At 45.5% G+C, this 19,812-nt stretch overlaps 1 protein-coding gene across 5 annotated transcripts in view; it reads right to left on the bottom strand.

The window, feature by feature from the left end:
* Nucleotides 1–18,270, bottom strand: part of TBCE (tubulin folding cofactor E) — a 59,011-nt gene extending 40,741 nt beyond the window's left edge. For 2 of the 5 annotated variants that reach the window (XM_090044461.1, XM_090044498.1), the window contains exons 1-3: nucleotides 18,172–18,270; nucleotides 15,161–15,298; nucleotides 13,879–13,963 (exon numbers count right to left, since the gene is read on the bottom strand). In XM_090044461.1, the coding sequence (XP_089900587.1) occupies nucleotides 13,879–13,963; nucleotides 15,161–15,260 (185 nt within the window). In that variant the 5' untranslated portion in view covers nucleotides 15,261–15,298; nucleotides 18,172–18,270. Of the gene's footprint in view, nucleotides 1–13,878; nucleotides 13,964–15,160; nucleotides 15,299–16,955; nucleotides 17,039–18,070 lie in introns of all 5 variants that reach the window. The other 3 variants (XM_090044470.1, XM_090044480.1, XM_090044489.1) reach the window with 3 other exon arrangements.
* Between the last annotated feature and the right edge of the window lie 1,542 nt (nucleotides 18,271–19,812).

Raw genomic sequence — 19,812 nt, 5'->3', positions numbered from 1 at the left:
CTCTATAAAAAAAGAAAACATTTTATTTGATATAAGCAACAATGGGTAGACAGCTTTAAAAGGGAAATGTTTCATGGTTTAATTCATCCTAAAGTTAATTTTGCTCGGGGTTGGAATGCTGCTGTAGCCATAATGGTCCAGGAAATATGCAAGAGCCAACTTTTTAGTAGCATCTTTTATTAGAACTACTAAGTAGTTGGGAGACGTGTTAGACAAGCTTTTGGGAACAACATTGTTGGTGTCACTGGGCACAACCCTGGGTAACTCAGAGGGATGGAAGACCACGAGTGTCGAGGAAGTCCTTCTGCTCCAGGCTCAGATGAGCCAAAGCCCCCCCTTGCCCAACCTTTGCAACCCTTTCTTTGGCGCCTGCAATCTCCTGTCCTTCTGGAAAGCAGGTGAGCTAAAACTGTTATCTGTGGAATGCAAGGGCACCGCTCGGCGAGAGAAAGGAGGAGGGAAAGGGGAGAAAGAGGGGGGCCAGCTGGTGAAAAATCACTGACAGTGAAACTGACCGGGGTATAAAGATCTCGCTGTTGCAGGGTTAGGTGTGCAGGTTTTAAGACAATACAGTCTCCCTGTGCCTTTTACTTGAGCTCAAATAAACTCTGTCTGCTTCTCCCCCAGTGTGTTTATTTGGCGCGACGCACACCGGGCAACGAACCCAATTGTTGCCTCCCTCGGGCACCTTGTGCCGGCAACAGTTTTGGCGCCCAACGTGGGGCTCGAGGCTAACATTTCGCCTTGCCCGGATCCCTCCTGGGGTCGACAACTTGCAGCAACAACCGACGCCCAGCGCGCACCGGTGGTTTCATCGGGGGCCTCGGCAGAGACGTGGTTTGATCGACCCCGGAGGGCACAACGGTGCAACGCGTTCTAATAGTGGAGAAGCGATCGTGGGCAACGGTGTGAAACCAGTCCCTTGGATAAGGTAGGATAAGCTCAGAGCATTGTCTGTTAAGACCTGGGGACGCCCAGTGTCTCCCTGTAGGACCTGGGGACGCCCAGTGTCTCCCTAGAGTATGGGCAGGGACAGAGTACGGTTGGCAGGGTACGGTGTACACCCATAGAATGCATTCTGACTAATTGGAAACTGTTTAAGTCAGATCTAATGACTAAAAATGATCTTAAAAGGTTCTGTACAGTGGAATGGCCTCAATATCAACTGGAGGATCAGGAAAGGTGGCCTCCGGAAGGGTCAGTTAACTACTATACAATTCTCCAATTACTCCTGTTTTGTCAGCGGACGGGTAAGTGGAATGAACATTTGTATGCACAATTGTTTATGGCTTTATGGAACAAGACAGATATTTTGCAGAAGTGTAATTTGACTCCGACAGGATCAGTAGTTGTTAGTGTTGAGTCTCAGCATTCCCCACCATTACTGTAATGCCAGAGTCGGCGTCCCCTTCGGCTTTAACACCTCCACCATATAAAGATCAGATGCCCCTGGTTCCAGAGATTCCTCCCTCAGCGGGATTTTATCCTTTACTTACTGAAACTGTAATAGCCTGGCCTGGGGCAGATGGGCGTGCAGCCCAGACCATGCAAGTATACACCCATGTACCTTTTAACCTGGTGGACCTGGCAGCTTTTAAAGCACAGGCTGGAGAATTTTCAACTAGCCCAAGTAAGTTTATCTCTGTCTTTGAGGGATGTTTAGCTAGTCACAAGCCTGATTGGGACGACTGTAATATCCTTATGCAAACCTTATTATCTGAAGTAGAGCGGAATCAAGTTATTTCCAAAGCCAGGGAGGAAGCACAGCGGAGGCATGAAAGGGATCCTGTCAATGTTCCTGTTCCGGCAGATGTGGTTCCCCTAGCAGACCCTAGATGGGACCCTAACAATCCTGTGGATCATACCCGTCTTACCTCTTACAAAGAGCTACTTATGCATGGGCTCAGGCACTCGGCTGTCCAACATAATAACTGGGCAAAGCCATATGAAATAGTACAGGAGCCGAAGGAAAGTCCCAATGCATTCCAACAGCGCATCCGGGACGCCATTCAGCAAAATACCAGCGCAGACCCTGATGATCAGGCGATGGAGGCAATTATAAAGGGTATTTTTACCAGCCGTGCAGCCCCTGATATAAAGAGGAAGTTACAAAAGAAGGAAGACTTAACGGGTATGTCTGTAGCACAAATCCTGGAAACTGCAAACAGGTCGTATACTCTCAGAGAAGGAGAAAAGGCCAAGAGACAAGTTAGAATGCTAGTAGCAGCAGTACAGGCTGGAGTCAGAGAAAGGCCACAAGAAGGTGGGAGAGGCAGAGGTATAAGGGGTCATGGGCGCGGGCGCCTTGGCCCACAAGAAAGACGCCTGAGACGGAACCAGTGTGCCTTATGCTGGCAAGAGGGACACTGGAAGAATGAATGCCCAGAGAAAGGGAGAGACTGTACTCCTGTAATGACAACTGAAGGAGAGTAGGGGTGTCAGGGGAAACGGATCACCCCACCCCCGGAACCCCGAGTAAAAATGCGGGTGGGGAATTCAGAAATTGATTTTTTGATAGACTCCGGGGCAGCACGGACCGCTGTAAATCAACCTCTTCAACTTCCCATAGAGGACTCTCTCACTGTGGTGAGTGCCACGGGGAAAAAAAAAAAAGACTCAGTGCCCAATGTATGCTCCTGCAGAATGTGCTCTGGGAGACCGGGCTCTTTCTCACAAATTGGTCTACCTTCCAGATTGCCCAACACCCCTGCTAGGACGAGACCTACTTTGTCAATTAGGTGCATCACTGCATTTTACCCAGGATGAAATAACCCTCACATTATCCGTGCATTTTCAGGGGGCAATGACCCTCGCGGTTGAACCCTCGGCTATGAACGCTCCCCCGGAGTGGAACCAGTGGGAAGACCAAGTATACCCTTTGGTGTGGGCAGAGGGGGTCCCTGGAAAGGCTACACATCAAACCCCCATTAATATCCAACTACTGCCAGAAAAAGGTCCAGTACGAATCAAACAGTACCCAATCAAAAGGGAAGCCAGAGAGGGACTGCAGGAGACTACAGACTGTTTCCTAAAGTACAGCATACTGCGAGAGTGTCAGTCCGCCTGGAACACTCCTATCTTGCTGGTACTGAAGCCTGATGGCACATATCGACTGGTGCAGGACCTAAGGGCGGTTAACGAACAGGTTAAAACTATTCCTCCCCTCGTCCCAAACCCATATACCTTGCTGGCCTCCATAGGGGGGCAGTATACTCATTTCTCAGTTCTTGATTTGAAAGATGCTTTCTTTACGATTCCAGTTGACCCCCCTCTCAGGGGATATTCTCTTTTGAATGGGAGGACAGAAAAAGGGTTAAGAAACAACTTTGTTGGACAGTATTAGCCCAGGGATTTAAGAACTCTCCTACCCTTTTCGGCCAGTCCTTAGCTAAAGACTTGGAGGAGTGGAATAATGAGCATGAAGTTCTCTTGTTACAATACGTGGATGATTTATTAATTGCTGCCATAGATTTAAACTCCTGCCTTAACGCCACGGTAAGCCTCCTGAACTTTACTGGGCTTCGAGGATATCGGGTGGCTCGAAATAAAGCTCAAATTGCTCTCCCCGAAGTACAATACCTGGGATTTCACATAAGACAGGGGGAGCGCCAGCTTTCAAGCGAGCGAAAGGAGGCTATATGTCAGGTTCCCATCCCAAGCAACCGTAAGCAGCTCAGGGTGTTTCTTGGCATGGCAGGTTTTTGCAGAATGTGGATCCCTGAATTTGGACTATGGGCAAAACCACTATATGACTGTGTGAAAGGGGCAGACCACGACCCCTTTTATTGGGCTCCAGAAGCCGACACGGCATTTAAGATACTAAAAAGGAAACTAATGGAAGCCCCCGCCCTGGGGTTACCGGACCTTTCTAAACCTTTCCAATTGTATGTGCATGAACGAAAAGGGATGGCTCTGGGAGTGCTTACTTAATTGTTGGGGGCATGGAAACGTCCTGTTCCTTATTTCTCCAAACAGCTTGATCCAGTTGCCAAGGGATGGCCAGCATGTTTACGAGCAGTTGCAGCCACTGCCCTAATTCTTGAGGAAGCTGAAAAGTTAACACTGGGAGGAGTCGTGCAGGTGTATACCCCACATATGGTCCAGGCTCTGCTAGACGCAAAGGGGGGTCTCTGGCTCACGCAGGCTCGGGTGGCTCAGTACCAAGCTAAGCTGTTGGAGAACCCTGAAGTGACTCTGCAGCCCTGCCCCTCCCTCAACCCGGCTACTCTCTTATCTGAAACGGGAGAACAAGAGCATGATTGTCTAGACATCATAGATGCACAGTACTCTAGCCGTCCAGACCTACAGGATCAGCCACTTCTGAATGCTGAATGTGAGTGGTACACTGATGGCAGTAGCATTGTTGTAGAAGGGCAAAGGAGGGCAGGGTATGCTGTTGTTGACCCTCTATGATGTTGTTGAGGCCAAGGGTTTGCCCGCTGGAACATCTGCTCAACTTGCTGAACTGGTGGCCCTGACCCGGGCGCTAGAACTGTCAAAAGGGAAACGAGTCAACATCTATACCGACTCTAGGTATGCTTTTGGAGTACTGCATGCCCATGCTGGCCTATGGAAACAAAGGGGACTGCTGACAGCCCAAGGCTCCCCAGTGAAGTATGGACCCCAAATTCTCCGACTCCTGGAAGCTGTTCAACTTCCCTCGGAAGTGGCAGTAATGCACTGTAAGGCACATCAGAAAGAGGATCAAGACGTAGCCAGGGGTAATGCCCGGGCAGACAGAGAAGCTAAAATTGCTGCCACCCTGAGGATGCCGAGACCCGCTGACATCCCTATGCATGCTCTCATTCCATCAGTGGGGGAGCTCCCGGATCCCCAGTACTCATATGAAGAAAAAGAACTAGCCGACAAGCTTGGTCTCCAAGAAAAGAAGGGATGGCTCTGCTCCATGGACGGGAGGATCCTCCTACCAAAGAGCCTGACCCAGCCGGTGTTGCAACGGCTACATCAAACTACACACGCTGGAAAAGAAGCTCTCACTCAGTTGGTGAACAAATATTTTCTAACCTCTGGACTTCGACCTCTGGCCTCCCAAATACAGGCCAGCTGTTCGATTTGTCAAAAGAATAACCCTAGACCCAGTCTCTCAGCACCTCCAGCCACTTTGGAACCTACTCCAGGCCCCGGACTGGTTTGGCAAATAGACTTTACTGAGTTCCCCCAAACTCAAGGATTTAAGTATCTCCTTGTTATAACAGATCGATTCAGCGGATGGCCTGAAGCCTTTCCATGTCGCAACTGTACAGCCAAGACTGTAGCTCTAAAATTCGTCCGGGAAGTTATTCCCCGCTTCGGACTTCCCCAGTGGATGGAATCTGACAACGGAACACATTTCACTTCAAAGATCATCCAAAACATCTCAGATGCCTTACAGATCCCCTGGAAACTCCATACTGCATGGCGACCACAAGCTAGTGGTGTAGTAGAATGTACAAATCAGGCCCTCAAGCATCATCTATCAAAGATCTGCCAGGAGGCCTCTCTGCGATGGCCCGATGCTTTGCCCCTTGCTTTGCTTCGTATCCATGCCCTCCCCAAGGGAAGATTAGGGCTTAGCCCCTTTGAGATTATGTTTGGAAGGGCATGGCCTATGAACGGGACGCCGGTTCTAGCAGGGGAGTGGGAAATAGGATGTAGTATTTTGCCATGGTATATGTGCTCTCTGTCTGCTGTTCTTTCTTCTCTCCATAGGTATACTAAAGACTTGCAGCCTCTTCCGTTGGATGCTCCAGTCCACTCATTACAACCGGGAGATTCTGTGCTCATTCGTACCTGGAAGAACGAGCCCCTCCAAGAGAAGTGGAAAGGACCTCACACTGTTCTACTAGTTTCCCACACAGCGGCAAAGGTCGACGGACACAAGAACTGGATTCATCACTCTCGTCTGAAACCGGTGCCTACTCCACCCGAGGAACAGTGGACCGTCTAGCCCCCTGACGACCTGGGACTAAAGTTGCTATTTAAAAGGGGAAAAGTTTAGAATTGACAGTATGAATTCTAGTTTAAGTTTCAAGACTACTGTAACATTCTCCCTTTCCATTGTAAGCTTTCTTTTCCTGCTACCTTCTGCTGCATTCTCTTTACATGCAGGATGGGGAGGGGACCCAGCAGACTTCGTTACAAACACCTACGAAGCACTGAAGGTTACTTTTGCCAGTGAGTTTAACCTATCTAACTGTTGGATATGTTCCCAAATCCCTTATCACGCTGCAGGACTCCCATGGTGAGCCATTCCTAGTAACTGGTCAGATATCTGCCAGGAAGAAATAGCCATTAATATTACAAAGTACCATGACTCTATCTTTAACCCCTCAGTATACCCCTCCATACCTGGAATCGCTCCTGGGCGACCACACTTAGCTAGCAACTGTACCAAAGAGGCTCCTTTCAGTCTCTCCAATTCCTCATGGAAGCCAGAGTGGAATGATTCCTATATCCCCCAGCCTATCCGCTTACATTTAGTTCCCCCTGGGCTGCTTTGTTATACTCAAAATGAAACCACGAACCATACTTGGTTCGCCAGCAATAGTTCATGCCAATATTCTCTCTCTCCTGATCAAAACATATCCATGCCTTTGTATAATAGCTCTGGTTGTGACACCGGCGAAGGCTTGTTTTTCTTTACACCAGATCAATCCAGTCGAATGCGAGAGGGGCTTAATGGAATGGTGGGAAATGGGGAAACTTTCTGGATTTGCGGTACCTCGGCCTACAAATGGCTACCTGATGGCTGATATGGAAGTTGCTACATAGGGCTTCTTGCCCCTCCTCTTCGAGTTTTAACCCATCCCCCCCCCCGGCCGCCCAAGACGCCAGAGATCCCTCTATGCAACTCCGCCACCTCTTAGTAAGGGAGACAGACTTGGCATGATCCTTCTCCCGGCATATGGAGTAGGCCGGTTAGCCAAGCTATATTGTCAACTTTCTACGTTCCTTACAAAATTTGCTAATGACACTTTAGCTATTGAAAAGAGCCTTAACTCCGAGATTTATCAACTTCGTTTATTATCTCTTCAAAACCGTCAGGCCCTAGATTATGTTTTAGCTTCTCAGGGCGGGGTATGTGCTTTAATTGGGAACGAATGTTGTACTTATGTCCCAGAAAATTCCCAAGGTATAAACAAACACATTTTGTCAGCTGAACAGGCTTTTGAGTTGTGGAAAAGTCAGGAACGTGAACCCACTGTCTTTGATTCTCTCTGGAGCTGGTTGCCCAACCTCGGAGGCCTAGGAGCGGGCATCCTTCACCTCCTGATCACCAGTGTTGTGTTGTGTTTAATTACTCTCCTCTTATTTGCGTGCTGTAACGCCCTCCTGCACAAAGTCTGTGCATCCCCCTCCCCGAGCGCCTCATTATACCCTTGCATTGAAGATTCCAATCCTCAAACACTCAATCACTTTTTGGCTTCAGAATATGAGAAAACTCAGCCAAAACTTTGTTGAATATTCTCAAAGGGGGGAGCTGTTGGTGTCACTGGGCATAACCCTGGATAACTTAGAGGGATGGAAGACCACGAGTGTCGAGGAAGTCCTTCTGCTCCAGGCTCAGATGAGCCAAAGCCCCCCCTTGCCCAACCTTTGCAACCCTTTCTTTGGCGCCTGCAATCTCCTGTCCTTCTGGAAAGCAGGCGAGCTAAAACTTATCTGTGGAATGCAAGGGCACCGCTCGGCAAGAGAAAGGAGGAGGGAAAGGGGAGAAAGAGGGGGGCCAGCTGGCAGTGAAACTGACCGGGGTATAAAGATCTCGCTGTTGCAGGGTTAGGTGTGCAGGATTTGAGACAATACAGTCTCCCTGTGCCTTTTACTTGAGCTCAAATAAACTCTGTCTGCTTCTCCCCCAGTGTGTTTATTTGGCGCGACGCACACCGGGCAACGAACCCAATTGTTGCCTCCCTCGGGCACCTTGTGCCGGCAACAACATGGAAAGACCTTTCTTCCCAGAGAAAAGGCATTTTGTGCCCAAAAGCTTGTCTAACATCTCTCCCAACTATACAGAAGCTCTAATAAAAAGATATTACTAAAAAACCCCAAAACAAAGAACCCCAAGCAAACCCTTTCTTTTCACAATTCCACCCAAGAAAGGAGAAACAAATTTAATCAAATCGCCACTAGAGTATCTATTGTCCTCTCTGCTTAATCTTGCTTTGCTGAGCATGTGCAGTGTCAGTACGCTTTGAAGTGTATGTTACAGGGGTGTAGGTTGTAGCTGTGTTGGTCTAAGGACATAGGCAGACAAGGTTCTTTGGGTGAATCTGATATCTTTTATTAGACCAACTTAAATGGCTGGAAAACAATTATTAAGCAAGCCTTAGAGTTCAAAAAGTAAAGTAAGGAAGCCAGAGACTGGTCTGGTATACATAATTTTGACTTACCTGTCTTTACTTTTCATTCCATTCAGGAAGAGCACACACCAACTGCAGAAATTTCCTTAGCCTGACTAAGGGTTTTTGAACCCTAAAGCTTGCTTAATAATTGTTTTCCAGCCATTTAAGTTGGTGTAATAAAAGATATCAGATTCACCCAAAGAACCTTGTCTGCCTCTTGACGTGTACGTGATATTCTCAGGGATATAGCTTGTTGCCATGTTGGGGTAAAAAGCAGAGGCAGACAAAAGTCTTGGGCTAGAGGAGATATCTTTTGGAAGATATCATAATTAGTCATTTAGAAATGTAAACTTCATTGCTAAACAGGAAATAAGCAAAATTCAACTCACTGCCTGACATCCGACACCTTCAGGGAAGTAACCTGTTGGAGCTTTGCCTCTGCCTAATCTGCATATTCACAGAACAGCTTTTTCACAAATGGATTTGAAACCCAGGGGAACCCTACCATCCTTTACCTCCCCTGTGCAAAATTAAGTTTCTTTTCTACCTGGGAGAACTTTTACAATCTTTGAATTCTCCTCTGCCTAAAGAAGGGTGTTTGGACCCAAAAGCTTGCAAAGAAAGATTGTTTTTTTGCTGTGATAGTCTCTGACCCCCTTCCCTACTTCTCATTTTAACTGGGGATTTTTAATCTTTTTTCGAAAAGTCAGTATAATACATGATCCAGGTTATAATACAAACAGGTTAGGAGGATGGCTGCCTAAAAGGGGAGAGTGCAGAATGGAGCAGGGAACACCTAACCCAGCCATCCCCCACTCCCCCTTCAGCTCCAACCCTGGCAGCAAGTAGGCAGCAGAGCGTCAGTCAGTGAAGGTCATGGTGGGGGATGTAGTTTCATCACACAACAGGAGCACTGGAACTCAGGGCTTCTAGTAGAGATCTTGCCCTATATTTTTGGTGCCAGGAAGGGCAGAGGGGGAGGAAGAGTGGGGGGGGAGGGAAGGCAGCCGGGTAGAGGAGGCTTGCCCGCTCAACATGACTGCCTGCAGCAAAAAATGGCAACATCTTCCATCAGTAGGCCTAAACTCCACGGCTGCTCCTGCATGCTACCTGCTGCCAAAGCTTCCAGAGCCAGAGCCCTACAAAAAGGTACAGGGGGAGGAAAGACAGAGGGACCGTCCTGGGTACAGTCCTGGCAAGTTACAACTCAGATCCAGACAAACCACTGTGGCTGAGACATGCAACTTTAGGAACTGCTTGTACATTTGCATTACTAGGCACAGTAATCTTACAGATGAGCAAAATCCCAGTAAACTACTAGAGTATGGATAATTCAAACCAGAAGGTTTGCTACGCTGGACAAAGTAAACGTGTTAAGATACCTTGCCCTTTGGCCATAGTTTGGAACAGATGTTTAAATTAAAACTCTCTCACAAGTTTTCTTCAACAGACGAATACAGCGACCACTTCCACCTTTTGACTACCGTTATCTATGGCAAAGATCTACCTTTATTTATAAAGCACTTCAGTGTTTTATGCACTACCTTTATCTTTGCTAAGTAATATACTCTGTTTAAGTGCATAGACCAGGACTGACAAAAGGCTAAGACTATTTGTTAACCTCAACTCCCTGTAATGCTCATTAAACTAGAACAACAGCCTAAGCTTTTCACACCTCATTAAAGCTCTGCAACTTTTTTCAGAAAACCTTCTGCCTTTTGTAGCAGCCTGGAAACTGACAGGCTAATCAGTTCAAGGCTGAGTTAGGAATCTTGAAATTGCTGGCTCATAATCATTTTCAGCAGCTACACAGTTACAAGACATAAAATTAGGTTACAAAGTAGACAGTAAGGCCCAAAGATGCTGTGCACATCAGTGTTTTATGCACTACAAATATACAGATAACTAACATTTTGTTATAATACTTAATAAACTGGAACTGACATTGTGTTATGGAGCTGCCCAATATGCCAATAAAATGAGTACACTGTACCGGCCTTCTTTACTCACTCACATACACTTTAATCTTCTCTCCTCAGAGGCAGTATAAGAAGTTCAGACTTGGGCACTGAGGATCTCTAAGTCTTTTTGGTTCAACTGAATTTAAAGCCTTTGACAAACCCTTACTTCTAAGAAATTTAGGGGGGACTACAATCCTGGGATTCTGAATTGGAATTTTTTGGCTAGAGTCATTACGTTTAATTCTCCTTTTCGGCTGAGAATATCTTCATCTTTCTTAAACCTAATTTTATGATTAATTACTATTATTAGATGTAGGGCACAAAACTATCCATCCCTCAAAGCCATCTCTCATTCCTTCTCCATTCCCCTCTTAAAGAATAAGCTTAGCTTTATCATCTCATTTTCTGATAATTAAGCCTCTAGGGCTTCCCCCTGTACGAGTCCAGAGTGCTAGCGCATGCAGACAGAATTCTGATTGACACTGTCAAACAGAATCCACCCTCATTCACTTCAACCTCTTTGCTAAGGGAGGGGTGGGGTTGAAATCCTTCTAGGAGCTGTAATGTGCTTAATCATTCAAATAAAAAAAAGAAAATAATGGGTAAACTCTTCAATAGCAATCATCTGAGGCTGAATTGTTGTTCCTCATTAGGAAGTACGGATTTTTTGTCATAGCTTTTTACTAAACTGAGTGTTGTTGGAAGAGATGTTGGATAAGTTTTCAGGCACAAAGTGTCCCTTCCCTGGTCTAAACTGAGTGTTTCCTCATGAAGAATTCTGATCAGGCATGGGGGGTTGCTAGCCAGCCGCAGGGGGTGGAAGGCACCCCACAGGGGCAGTTTACAGGTGGTGCAGGCAGGGGGGCAGGTGCCAGATGGGCAGGCCCTGCATTGGGCAGGATAGGGGGCAAGTGGTTGAGGGGACATGTAGCTGAAGGCAAACCATGGCAAGTGTCAGGCTGCTCAACTACCCCACTGCCTGCTCCCCAACTTCTTCCCTCACCACCTGCCCTCCCACCACTGCTCTCCCTGCTGCAGCAGAGGGGGGTACAAATTTAAGACAACACTCCAATAATAGATTCTATACTTGGAAACTTATAAGTTATAAATTGTTCATGTATATTGGGGAATCATCTTAAATTTAGTCTTCTCGGATTCACATAAATACAGAAATTGTAAAGAAAGATAGGTAGTTTCTAGCCATAGGTAGTATTTAGATCATCCTTCAGAAGCCTCTTCTATTTAATTTCTATTTTTATCACTTGCCTGAAGTAGTAATTCCAAATGACAAACAAAAACAAGAACAATTCTGAGAAAATACACACAGAAAATAGAGAAAAAAGCTCTCCTTCCACTAGTTCTAAATAGCTGGTGCAAGCTATGTCGTTTGATAAAAACTTTTGGTACTGACTACTTTAAAGCACTAAATTTCTGTAAAAAAATTAATATTGACAACAAGTTAACGGCCCTGTAGTAGTTGTTGGAGACTGTAGGACACAAACACATACAAAAGGATGTATAAACAAGATCGCCTGGTCCCATCTCATCATTCTGTTATCTGGATTTCTCTGAAATACTTCAGTCTGCTGGGAATGGGTAAATCCTGGATTTCATGGTAAAGGAAAATTATATGTCAAAATCTACTGTTTTTACTATTATCACAGAAATAAGATTAGCCACACATAAGTACAATGCAATGTGATATGGATTACACTGTGATTTAAAAATTAAGAAAAAAAAACTTTATCCCTAAAAAGATCCTCTGAAATAATTTTCCTTTTTAAACAAAGACTTTCCTTTTTAAACTAATCAAAACACACACAAGTTAATCCACATAAAATCCTTATCTTGCCTTACTGCATATCATTTATTTCTAGTCAAGTTGCTAGTCCCTATAACTTATGACCCAAATACTCCACATAAAACATGAGTAATTTAACATTATTAGGACAGCCCTGGCTTTTACAATTCTTGTCTGGGGAGTGTTTAAAATTTACCTTAATATCTACATTGATGTAACAATAAAGTACAGAATTTCAAACTGATGAAAATGTTTTTGATTTGATCCAGACTGGTGACATTGTGGAAGGATGAAAACATGTTGTTGAGAAGTGCTTTTAGGGGAAAACAAACAGAAGAAAAAAAATCTGCAGAGGTTCCCTCTGTCTACTTATCCCTCAAAAATCCAAGATTTTTTAAATATATATTTAAAGCAACTGTAGTATTGCAACAGCAAATGAAGTAAAATATTAAGACAGAATAGGAACTGTAACATGTCATTACATACAACAAACCTCAGAAAAAGATTACACTAGCTATCACCAAGCTTCAATATCTTACAAAAGGCTTAAATGTATCCCATGATCATCCATTAAATGTACCAAAGAAACCAAACATCTTCCCTCAAAACAAGAAAACCCCACAACAGTACCTGCCTTAAGGTGTGTTTGAGTAACTGTTGTTTGAATTCAAGAGACACATACACAGAACTGGTAACTGACAACCAGCTTCACACAATTCTGCAGCATTACAAAGTGGGCAGGACATGTTAGCTTCTCCACTAAACTCAACTGCCCGAACACCCTTCTCTCTATCTAGAACAGCGTTTCTCAACCTGTGGGTCACAACCTAAAAGTGGGTTGTAATAATATATGAAAACATTGTAAACAAATTTTAACAATGTATCAACAAACTTAAAAAAATGGATTTTCCTTCAAAAGGAAAAAAATGTGGAAGACTGTGGCTTTTCCTTTGCAGGCTGGCAGTACCTGCCTGCAAGGGGCTACCCCCTGCCCCACACACTGGGAGGTCTGAGATCTGGGGGTGGGGGACAGAAGGTCAGGAGTGACAGGCACTGGGGTCAGGACTGGCCATTGATGTTTACAAATGGATCCTGGTACAAGAAACGTTGAGAACCACTGATCTACAACACAGAGCCATCAATGGCAGCCAGCACTCAAACCTCACAGATACAATACAACTTCCAAACAGGCTCTTTAAAAATTAGATATTTGAGTTTAGTTCTTACAACTGGATCAACCTGGAAACCTGCTTCTCAGTACAGCCAGTGGTAAAAGCTAGAGTTTAGGGCAGTGATTCTCAACCAGGTGCCATGGCATCCTTGGGTACTGTGGAATCCTTTTAAGGGTGTTACAGGGTGCCACGCAATTATTAGCACTGTTGCGTGTGCAAATACTTTCACATAATTCACAGGCTACACACCCAGGGTTTTCAAATAGATATCTGTAGTAACAAAAGCATTTCTTAGCTGCTGTGGTCTGAGTTCTTTGCAGAAAAAATAATTACTCTATTATTTTTCCCTAGTCAGAAAATGAGTGAAATCCAAGAGCTCACACTTTACAAGGAGTGTTTCGAGTCTGAGGCTGAGAACCACTGGTTTAGGGTCTGACCGAATATGCACCGGCTTACACGATCATTGGAATAGGTCCTAAATACTCAAAGGAAGACTTCAGTGAACACAGTATGAACAGGCAATAGTTACTGTATGTACTGGTTCTCTCCCCACCCATTTTTATAGCCTTGGTCACATACATCTTGCACAAGAACCAACTTACCTGCATTTAAAATACTGTATTCCTTCATGATTACCATCATGCTTTCCTCTTTGGGGATTATCCCACTCTACTCCAATCCAAATTCCTTTAAATAATAATAATAATATGATTCACAAATATATTAAACATTTTTATCTACTAGATTTGTTAACTATGGGGGGATGCAGTGTCTTCAAAGCTAATTTCTAATGCGAATCCTTACTTAAAAAGCTATTGACAACTCTAACATTTGCAAAATGATTTGGCCCGCAGCTGACATGGTTCCTAACAGCAATAAAAAACATTTCTATGAAGTGTTTTCCCCTCATTTTTCCACACTGTTTTGTTTAAATAAAAGCTAAAGCTTGCATGAGATTGTTTATGTGAAAGCGCTATACAAAAATATTAGACAGAATCTGAAGAGGGAAAACAGAAAGGAACCTAAACTATCCAAAAAACCTACAAAAGACTTCAGGCTGCAGTCTCTCCCTAAAAAGGTAACTGCAAATGGGAAACTGTGCCAATGCACTGAGATTTCTCAAATCTCCCAGATGCTATATCTAATATCCTCTTCTACTGGGCTTGAGAGATAAAAGTCTCTGTTCCAAGAGGAGGTTTAGCTTAGGGTGCTATTATTTCATAATTAGAAAACATCCTCAAAATCATTGTCAAAATAGGATTTTGTTTAGCTCATGAGCCCCAATTTGATCTGAGGCTGCAAGGGCTGTAAGGGCTCTGGTGACATCATGTCTTTTTTGTTGTCTGTGTAGGTTACAAGAACTCCAAGATGAATGAAGTTTTAATTCATATAGTAGGAATGTATTAAATATTCACTCCAGTTCTTTCCCCTAGTCCTTCCCATCCAGTGAGATGGTCACAAGTACCTTCCGAAAGAATAATGAGTCTGTCTCAGGGCTTCCCTGTACTAGGACAGCCTGAGGTGTTGCGCAACCAGTGATGTGTCTCCATCTGAAACGTGTACTGAAGCCAGGGGAAAGCCTTTTCAACATTCCATTTTGGATCAGACTATCTTCAGGATTTAAAGTCCTTTGGACAATTTTGTAACCAGGTGCTATAATTGCAACTATTGGCATTTAAAAAAAAGTCTAAGATAATGCAGCTGTTCAAGCCACTGGGACAACTTACACTGTTAACTAATAAACGAAGTTGTATAGGCAGCAAAACAGTACTCTGATCAAGAGCCAAAAATTTGACATAAGAAAGCCTAGTGTGAGAAAGCCAAAGTTAAACGTTTTGTTTACAAAACCTTTACCATTAACAATCTATCTTTTTCTCTCTCTACCTTTGGTAGGTGGCACACTGCCCACATACTGTACAGTTGCATATTCCGTATTACACAGAATTCTTCGGCCGATGGCATCTGAAGGCAAAATGCTGGACATCGCAAGGAAGATGGAGTTGAAGGCACGTTTCTAAAGGACTGGGGAACAAGGACACTACATTCTTAACTGACATTCACAGGGTTTTGTTACACTTATAGCTCTGCCTTTACCTTATCATTGCCCAAAGTTTTCTTTTACGTGCAGGAAAACAAAAGTATTTCTTGTCAGCATTATACTCTTCGCTTTGACATACACTCATTCATCCCTAACATAAGAACATAAGAAATGCCATAGTGGGCCAATTCAGTAGTCCACCTGACCCAGTATCCTGTCTCTAACAGTTCATGCATGTCTCCAGGCAGAGTTTCACAGGGCTGTGTACACCTGTTTCTTGAACTTGTTCAAGGGCCAGCAGGCATTGGCCCATGTCCTCTGCTCAGTGTCCCTACTTGAAGCACTCATTATGAACCCCTGATGCCCACTCCCATCCTTGTTTTCACTTTACTTGCCCCAAATATTCAGTTGTTATACCCTTAATAGCCCCTTCTTGAAGGGGCTGGTGGTTTCAGTAGGGACTGAGATTCACAGTCCCCTATGTGTAACAAATAGGCCTTTTTCTGACAGTCTGCACACATCTCTAGGCAGTTTCACTGGTCGGTGTCCACAAGCTCTGGATTCATTCACAGGCCAGTGGATGTTTGCTGGCATGCTCTGCATCTCCCCTTGGAATACCACCCTTTGAACCGCACTCCCATACCCATTTTCATTTTTGTTCTAGTCCAGAATCTCATTAAGCCCCCCTGAGTGGGGCTTCCCTTGGTGACCTAGGCCAGCGGTTCTCAAACTTTTTTTTTCCATGGACCACTTGAAAATTGCTGAGGGTCTCGGCAGGCCACTTAATAAACTTTTTTTTATTTTTTTTTTATTTTAAAAATCAAAGCACACAATTAGTATCAGTAGTCTTACAAGTACAGATATTCTTGATTGTTCCACAACCTTTCTGCGGGCCACCTGAATAGAGCTCAAAGACAGTTTGAAAATGTCTGGCCCATCACTGCCTCACCTCACATAACAAATAGGCTTGTCACTGGCAACATGTCCACGCACATCCTCAGGCAGTTACCTGCGGTGGCACCTCCAGGACTAGCACATTACCAGCACTCATTCAAGAGCCTGCTCTGCTCTGCTCAGCATCCCCCATTGGTGCATTCATCATCATTAACCTGCGAGCCCACTCTCACCCCCATTTGCTCTTTTGTTGTTCCTAGTTCCTAACTGTCACATATGCACTGGCCCTCCTGACTGAGGAAGACTTAAAGGTGTCTTGGTGTGGGGAGGAGAGGGGGTCACAGTGGTGCCAGGTGTACAATAATTATATTTGTATGATAAGTTTAACTTTTGTACAATCAAGAATAGTAAAAAATGTTCAAAATGTACAATGGCATCCAGGTTGTTGCCGCTTTGATCCAGAGGCAAAAGGAATCAAAACTCGTAGTAAAGGTGATCTCTTTTATTATTATTATTATTTAACAGACCTAGTTGGTCTAGTAAAGGAGATCATCTCTAACACTGTGAGAGAGTGCTTATGCTAAGCAAGGCCTAGCATTAAAAAAAATGCACTAAAACTCCCAGAATGCTTCAAGGAGGTTGAGGAGTCAGCGACTGACATTCTGGTAATCACTTTCTGACCCTTAGATGAAAATACTGAACTTCTGACCTTTGAACAATGATAAAAATAGCAGACATGCCGCTTACATTGTTAAAAATAGGAAACCGCATGGCTAAACCGCAACGACGAAAAAACAACCGCATATTATGTCAGTTTTGACATTTTAACCCTGCAAAAACCAGCAAAACATATAGATGAATAATGTATTTAGGTTATAGAAAATAAGCATAAGAAATATAAAGGTCATTAAGAATTAACATAAGAAGCGTAATGATTATAATACAAAGCGTATCACCTGATATTATAATATAGATAAGTTAACTAAATAACCAATAGAAGTAAGAATTAGAAAATGCATATGTATAAGTGTTATCATATATAACTAATAGTAAAGTTATGTTAGATGCCTCACTTCCACCATGGGGACAGGTTTGTATCTTTTGCCTAAAAAAAGATAAGGGACTCCTTTTAAATGGGCTGTTGACCAGTTCTGAGACTACTGAATCAGGCAGCCGCACCTAGCCTCCGGGTTAGAGAGCAAGGGCTTGATTTGGGAACCTTGTGAACCAACAGACCTCCTCTAGTTTATGACTTTGTGAAACAATAAAAGTTTTAAATTGAACAAGTCTGAGCCTGTGCTTAATTCAGTCCTATATAATTTGGCATCGAGCTCCCACAAACACAAGTTCCAATTAAAAAAAAAGTACGGTAATTTTTGAGATAACTGATGCAGCAGCACACACACAAGCCACCCTCAAGAAGTCTTAACAAACTTTTAGGTTGGCTGTCGGTGCTCTCTCGGCTACCTGCTTGCCTCAAAATAAAGAAACGCGTCAACGTTGATGCCTCAGTGCTCACGCACTCGCTAGGGCCTTACAGCAAGTGATACCAAGTAACGACGACTTAGTTGCATACTTATTTGAACACGATTTTTCCATACGTTTCCCCTGTACCAGTTTTGCAGCAAATATCATTTTGAGCTTCTCACATGATAATCTCATATTTGAGACCCGCAGCACAGGGAGGGGGCTGGTGAAGCTGGCAGGCGGGGAAGGTGGCTCTATTCACTACCACCGCTTCCCTGCTGACAAATCCCCACACCCTGCGGGCTCCGCGTCTGCGACTGGAGGCTGAGCACCCCCGGGGGGAGCCAGGTCCTGTCCCTGTCCCGCTCGGCACCCGTACCCCACCCCGCACGTACCGCCTGGGAGCAACTGCTGCAGCAAGGCCGTTAACGGCCGCCGGAGCGGGGGAGGATAATGGAGGGAACAGACCGCTGCGCCCCACCCCACTACTACCTACCCCGCCGCCCGCGGCTGCTGCGGCCCAAACCCTTCCGCCACAGCGCCCTCGGCTCCACCTTCCTGCCGCCAGCACGTTCTCATTGGCCTGCCGAACGCAAGACCCGGCCCCCACGCTGCCTGCCATTGGCTACCGTACAGGAACGTCTGAGGCCAAATCTGTCCCACCCCGGCGCCGCAGTGGTTGCTGGGTAAAGACGGGGGCGGGGGTGAGGGAGGGCTCAGCCGCGACCCCTGTGCGCAAGCGCGAACGGGAGGGAGCCTGATATCCCTGAGCGGGACTACACTTCCCAGCATGCCCCGCGGGTTGGTGGTTGTAGCCTGGCCCCCTCCGCGTACTGTAGGCGGAGCGTAGGGAGAGAAGGGACGGGGTAGGGAGCTGTGTTGGAAGAGGGGTAGCGGGGCGGCGCGAGGCAACCTGGATGCAGGCTTGGGGGAGTGCTCTGGGAATCGTGGTACGAGCCTGCATTCAGCGGGGGTTGCGCTGAGCTGGCAAAGGGTTGCGGGGCTGTGTGAGGCCTTTGGTTTGTGGTGCCACGTGGGAATGCAGACCCCGTGCCGGGCTAGCCTGGCACAGGGTGGAGAGAAGCAGCCAGCCATGTTCATAGGCTCGTAGGAGCATAGGGCTTGGTCAAGACCCGGAATCCTAGTTTTCTCTGATTTGAAAAATTCCCCAGTTTTCGGATTTAAAAAAATAACCCAAAATCCGTACTTTTGCATGATTAAAATGAAATGCCACTTATATATATATGGTGGTGTTTCATTTTAATCACGGAAAAATATGGATTTTCAGTTACTTTTTTAAATCTGAAAATTGGGGATTAGGGTATCAACCAGGGGTGGCCAGCGGGCTTCATTTCACGGCAGTCCCTGCATGTGTCGCTGGGGCCAGTTTACATGGAGACCCCAGCAGCAACAGTGCTGTGACAGTGCAAGGCCAGGGTTTCCATGGAGACCAGCCCCAGCAGTGTTGGCAAGGCAAGCAGCTAGGCCAGAACAGCTGGGCCAGAGCCTCATGGTGGTGACAGCATAGGCAGAGCTGCCACCTGCTGCCCGCAGGCCTCAGGCACGGGTGAGCAGGCAGCAGATTACAGCTCTGTCACGGCTCCTGACCATGCTGTCACCACTGCAAGATCCAGGCCTAGCCCTAGAGCAGCTCCCTGCCAAGAGGCATGTCCTGCCAGTGCCCCTGGGGCTGGTTTCCATGCAACCCCTGCCACGAAGCTGTAATGGTGCTGCTATTGGGGTCTCCATGGAAACCACCCACAGGGCAGGGGCTGCTGTGAAATGGAGTCCAGCTGCCAGCCAGATCTGCCATTTTGCCCACCACTTGTATAAACTGACCAATAAGGTCAAGTGGCAGCAGTGTGTTACAGATAGCTGTGGTCCAACTGTGTCAGAAAAGTCACGTTTGCTAAGCTGGTAAGTAGTGTGTGTAGCTACCCTGGTTGATGTTTCAGCCCCCGCCAGGGTTAGAAAATTAATCCCAATAATGAAACAAACGTATGAACTGAGATCAAGTCTAACATTTCTGTTGTGGTGGCCATGTTGGACTGCAGGATGGCTACCACAATTTTACAGTTTTGTTCATTATTAGGTACCCAAAAGGTTTGCAAAATTCCTACATCAACTCTGTTCTGCT

The sequence above is a fragment of the Crocodylus siamensis genome, chromosome 1 (genome assembly GCF_052110815.1).
Source record: "Crocodylus siamensis isolate JL-2025a chromosome 1, ASM5211081v1, whole genome shotgun sequence".
NCBI lineage: Eukaryota > Metazoa > Chordata > Crocodylia > Crocodylidae > Crocodylus > Crocodylus siamensis.
This window is presented reverse-complemented; position numbering and strand designations above follow the sequence as displayed.